At 42.1% G+C, this 6000-nt stretch overlaps 1 protein-coding gene across 1 annotated transcript; it reads left to right on the top strand.

Annotated features, from left to right (window-relative positions):
- Nucleotides 1-432: 432 nt before the first annotated feature.
- Nucleotides 433-1500, top strand: LOC146618284 (general transcription factor II-I repeat domain-containing protein 2A-like). The gene is made up of 2 exons (XM_085371483.1): nucleotides 433-865; nucleotides 986-1500. Exons 1-2 carry the CDS (start codon nucleotides 433-435, stop codon nucleotides 1498-1500), a joined length of 948 nt encoding a protein of 315 aa, XP_085227609.1.
- Nucleotides 1501-6000: the final 4500 nt, after the last annotated feature.

Raw genomic sequence — 6000 nt, 5'->3', positions numbered from 1 at the left:
AAAAAGCCATACAATGAAGGGGAGTTCGTTAAAAAATGCCTCAGTGATGTTGTTGAAATCTTGTCTCCTGAAAACGACAAATTAAAACGCATGGTATCAGACGTCCAACTGTCCCACCACACTGTTGAACACAGAATATCGGACATTAACACGGCTATTGAATCACAGTTGCACTCTGACCTTCAAGCATGTGAGTATTTTAGTGTCGCATTGGATGAGAGTTGTGATATACAAGACAAGCCTCAGTTGGCAATATTTGCACGGTCTGTTTCAAACGATTGTGTGATCAAAGAAGAACTCCTGGATATTGTGCCATTAAAAGACAGAACCCGTGGCATAGATGTGAAAGAAACCATGATGGCTGCATTTGAAAAAGCAAATCTGCCCATAACAAAATTAACTGCAATAGCCACGGATGGAGCACCAGCCATGATGGGATCTGTGAACGGGCTTGTGGGGCTGTGCAAAGCTGACCAAACTATTCCTGACTTTTGGAATTTCCACTGCATCATCCACATGGAGCAACTCGTGTCTAAATCATTGAATTTAGATAACGTCGTGAAGCCTGTGATGGAAATCGTCAACTATATCCGCACACATGCGCTTAACCACAGGCAATTCAAGAATCTCATCGCTGAGCTGGACCAAGGGCTTCCAGGTGACCTGCCGCTGCACTGCACTGTGAGGTGGCTGTCAAAAGGCCAGGTACTCTCTCGCTTCTTTGAGCTTTTGGATGCCGTGAAACTGTTTATGGAAAAGAAGGACAAGGACTATCCCGAGCTCTCGGACCTCAAGTGGATTATGGATCTGGCCTTTTTGGTCGACATGCTGTGTCACTTGGACAGACTGAACCTGACCCTGCAGGGTAAGTTAAAAATGCTCCCTGACCTAGTGCAAAGTGTGTTTGCGTTTGTAAACAAACTGAAGCTGTTCAAGACACATATTCAAAAGGGAGATTTAACGCATTTTCCCACTCTGCTAAAAGCCAGCGGGCAAGTCACCAGTGCTGCCCTGAGTAAGCAAAGAGCCAGATATGCAACGCTGATTGAAAACTTGCACGAAAGCTTCGTGACCCGGTTCCATGATCTACAATTGAAAAGGCCACAGATTACGTTCCTCGTCGACCCATTTAATGCAGAGACCGGCTGTTTGAAAGTCCCGCTAGTCACAGATGAAGCTGCGGCTGAGTTGGAGATGATCGATCTTTGTGAAGAGGACCAATTGAAACCTGCTTTAAGGGAAGGGACCATTGAGTTCTGGAAAAGTGTGCCAATGGAAAAATACCCCAATGTCAAACGGGCTGCGCTTAAGATACTGTCAATGTTTGGGTCAACATACGTCTGCGAGTCTGTGTTTTCTACCCTAAAACATGTGAAATCAAAGCATCGATCTGTTCTGACTGACACACATGTGAAAGAATTGCTTCGAGTGACAACAACGGAATACAAGCCAGATTTAAAGAGGATTGTTCAAGGCAAGGAATGCCAGAAGTCCCACTAAACAACATGCATTATAAAAGTAAATGCTATTGTAGATTATTATATTTTTGTTTGTGGACTTGGTTGAACTGAGAGTTTGTGTGTGTGAGACAGTGCACACAATGTTCATTGTTGAAAATGACTGGCCTGTGGTTTTAGTACTGTAGGAGTCCATTTCTGTCATTAACATGGGTGTGTGTGACATTTACAATAAATCTGGCTGAGCAGAGATGTGTGTATTTTGTGTGTGTGTGTGTGTGTGTGTGTGTGTGAGAGAGAGAGAGAGAGAGAGAGAGAGAGAGAGAGGAAAGGATGGGTGATGTTCATGTGTGCCCATGCGTATGATGTGGCTCTTTGCGGTAACACAGTAAAAAAAAAGTGGCTCTTGGTCTCTGACTGGTTGGCCACCCCTGATCTAAAACATGAATGTTAAAGTACGCACATACCGGTTCTCACACACACACACACACACACACACACACACTAGCTGACTAACTCCTCCAAGAGAGGTGAGTCAGATACAGTGTGCAGAGGGTGGGAGACATGTAGTGAATGAGTCTGGACGGGGTGTCCTCTGTGCGACAGTGGCAGGATTAGATAGTGGTGGAAGTGGACGGGCCCCTAATTTCAACAGTAGAGAGGATACTCGAGACTGCCGTAAGGATATGACCTCAAGAACTGGATGTGACTTTGGGGAAGTTTTGTGGATAAGCAGAAACTACACATGCATGCCTAAAACTGTGAAGTACTTAAAGGTTCTTCTTTGGATTGTCTTTTTACTGAACTTGAACTTTAAAATCACAGGAAAAAATCAAACTGAGTGAGAAAAAAATAAACTCTGTATGCACGTCCTGCATTTTTTCCTACAAACTAATCAGTAAAAACCCAATGATAAACGATGACTGACGGTTAAGCAAGACCACTTGCGTGTATGTGTAAGTGCAAGATGATGTCATGCAAGCACACTGAGCCAAAATATATCTCAGTCATATCCATCAATTGTTCTTTCTCTGCAGTCAAACACACACACACACACACTCTCTTTCTCTCTCTCTCTCTCTCTCACACACACACACACACACACACACACACACACACACACACACACACACACACGCGCGTGCGCGTGCACTCTGTCTTATCAAAACTTCTCTGTGTTACCACATCAGCCCTGCAACTTGGCAGCAAGGCCCCGATTTAGCATTACATCACCCTTTCCTCGTCCAGACCCTGGAGCTGAATGCACAAACTCAACCACACATGCTCACGCATTTGCAGGCAGAGCCAATTAGTACCGTTATTAGAGAACATCCATCAAGCTGAGGCCACGTATTTCCTCAAAGCCAAAGTTTGGAAAGACAACATCATTAGTTCCAGCCAGCAGCAGAGGAACATGTAATTGTGAGCACTTCTGCAAACACAAAAAAAGATGTACTGAAGCCGCTGATTTCAAGTGGGCGTCACAGCTCCACGAACGCCATTGCATGTAAAAAGAATGTTTGCATGTAATGGAAGCAGACTACATGAAAATAGAAAGTGACGTCAGCATGCAATGTGGAAAAACTGCCCTCACATGACAAGCCACATGCCCAAAAAGCCTGTGTTTTTTCGATTGTTAATTTTAACACATTGCAATTTTTGTCTTAGTCTTTACATTCAAACATTTTTAATTCTCAATGATTTTTGTTTTTCAAAACTATGTTACTTATGGAAGAGGAATTCACACTAAAAATGAAATAGGGGAATAGAAGTATCATTATATGTATATAAAACAAATATACAGTGCCAAATAAAAAAAAGTAAAAAGAGTGGAAAGCTTAAAGATAGATACATGTACATATATGTTGTAGCATTTTCGTGGCTGACACTGAAGAATAATACAGAATATATTGAGAAATCTATAAATGTTGTAAATACTCAGTTATGAAATATACATAGACAAAGTTGACCTTAACCAATACCTGCTTCACCTTTAGATATTTCATATGCTGTAATCTCTTCCTTGCTTTTCCTTGTTTACTTAGATCCCATGGTCACATAAACAATCAGGTGTTACTCAAACTAGATACTAAAACAGTGTTAATAAATGGAGTAAATGGAGAGTCATGTTCACACAGTAAGGTAATTATGGAGTTCCACAGGCGTCTGTGCTAGGACCAGTTCTGTTTACATTATACATGCTTCCCTTAAGCAGCATCATTGGAAAACATACCTTACATTTTTCACTGCTATGCAGACACTCAGCTTCGGTCGCGGCAGATGGCCGCCCCTCCCTGGGCCTGGTTCTGCTGGAGGTGTCTTCCTGTTAAAAGGGAGTTTTTTCTTCCCACTGTTGCCAAAGTGCTTGCACGCAGGGCTCATATGATTGTTGGGGTTCTCTCTGTGTGTATTACTGTAGGGTCTACCTTAAAATATAAAGTGCTTTGACTCACTCCCACAATTCACTTCCCACTGTGGAAAGTGACGTTGTAATTATGTCTTTTATAAGTCATTTTTGGACCACTAAAGGGGTTGTTTTTTTAACACTATAGGCGACATCTTTTTTTTTTCAACATCTGCTGAATGTCTAGTGTTGTCGCTGGCAGGACCTACATATACAGGCTATTTATAGTCCAAATGCGGTTGTTGTGGACGTCTTTTCAAAGTCAAACTTAGACTTATTTTAGACATCATTTTTAACAATGGTTCTACATGTATAGGCTCTGTAATCCCATGTTTTCAGAGGGTGGAGGGCAGGTTTTCTGTAGAGAAACAGCTATGTGTGAAGGAATGCAGAGTGATCAGCAGGCATCTCCAAGTTGGCGTGGGCTCTTGAACTAAAACAAAAGGGAGCAGCTGCACAGTGGATTTGGAGCAGAAATGTCCCGAGCTTCTCACAGACAGTTTGCAAAATGTGCACATCGACAAAGACTGCTGAGCAGATAGCTCAGTTCATACACACTTGCGCAAACTTCGCTTACTTTCCGTCGTAACTTCTGTCAGAGCAGGCTGCCGATCACAACATTCACTTCCTCTTGCAAAGCTTTTCAAATAAAAGCCAGATACTTGTAAAAAATGAACCATATATAATGCAAATGAGCACGGTGCAGCACGGTGGCACGGTGGTTAGCACTGTTGCCGCACAGCAAGAAGGTCCTGAGTTCAATTCCACCATCAGGCCGGGGTCTTTCTGTGTGGAGTTTGCATGTTCTCCCCGTGTTTGCGTGGGTTCTCTCCGGGTACTCTGGCTTCCTCCCACCGTCCAAAGACATGCAGCTTGTGGGGATAGGTTAATTGGATAATTCAAATTGCCACTAGGTGTGAATGTGCGAGTGAATCTGAGTGTGAATGGTTGTCTGTCCCTATGTGTTAGCCCTGCGACAGACTGGCGACCTGTCCAGGGTGTACCCCGCCTCTCGCCCTATGACAGCTGGGATAGGCTCCAGCACCCCCCGCGACCCTGAAAAGGATAAGCGGTAGCGAATGGATGGATGGATGGAGCTGTTAAACATATGACACATTGTTTCATATGTTTAAAAGAGCAAAAGGGATTTCAAATTTTTCAAAATACTTGATCCATCATTATTTTACATTTTAACATGGATTTCAACACATTTTAATAAAATGTGTTTTTATTCACATGGATACAAACAAATAAGTTGATTAACTAAAATAAATAAACCAGTTAAAGAAAATCAGGAAAATGTAACATAATCCCCCAAAATTGCCTACGTGTACTGAATAAATCAATAGGCTAACACATAATGCCAACATGGATGCTGCCTACTGAGCCGGCTCTTCTTTCTACAAAGGCTCAGATCCTTCAATGTATGCAGCAGGCTGCTATATAAGTTTTATCAGTTCATTGTTGCGAGCACCATTTGCTGTGTCATGCTGGGGTGTAGGCATCAAAGCAAAGGATGCAAACAGACTGAACAAACTCATCAGGAAGGCTGAGTCTGTTGTTGGCATGAAGCTCGCCACCCTGCAAGCAGCAGGGTGGCTGCTTGCAGCAAGACTGCTGGCAATCATGGACAATGACTCCCATCCCCTCCATAACACACCGGGCAATCCGAAGAGCAGTTTCAGCAAAGGGTTCCTTCAGCTTCGCTGTCTGAGGGGACGTTCAGACTCTTTAATTCATCCAGTTGGGTCAGGTCCACATATGCAAAACAGAATGAATCACACCACACTGCACCCTGTTACCTGTGTACGCCATGACATATATTTGCACACATATTTGTGTCCTTTTATATTTAGATGTATATTTATATTTATACCTATATCACTATTTTTATATTAATATTTATTAATCAATATCTCTGTTTCTAGACTTCATTTTATAGGAGTGCTTGATGTTTGTTGTATATTTGTATGACAACTCAGTTTCCCTCTGGGATTAATAATGTCTCTCTGATTCTGATAATAAATCAATAATGTTGATATATACGCCTATCGCCTATTATGTATAAACAAAAACAATGTTTGTTTATAAATAATCGGTATTCATATATATCATGTTGATAACATGATATTTGTAAAT

The sequence above is a fragment of the Diplotaxodon limnothrissa genome, linkage group LG14 (genome assembly GCF_057381915.1).
Source record: "Diplotaxodon limnothrissa isolate DT_005_m linkage group LG14, D_limnothrissa_male_GT1.1, whole genome shotgun sequence".
In the NCBI taxonomy this organism is placed as follows: domain Eukaryota; kingdom Metazoa; phylum Chordata; class Actinopteri; order Cichliformes; family Cichlidae; genus Diplotaxodon; species Diplotaxodon limnothrissa.
The sequence above is the reverse complement of the archived record's forward strand: the minus strand, read 5'-3'. Positions and strand labels throughout refer to the sequence as shown.

Coding starts and splice junctions, on each gene's coding strand:
- LOC146618284 (XM_085371483.1), top strand. CDS start 433: ATGGGATCTGTGAACGGGCTTGTGGGGCTGTGCAAAGCTGACCAAACT. Junction 866..985: donor ACTGAACCTGACCCTGCAGG/GTAAGTTAAAAA, acceptor CTCTGCTAAAAG/CCAGCGGGCAAGTCACCAGT.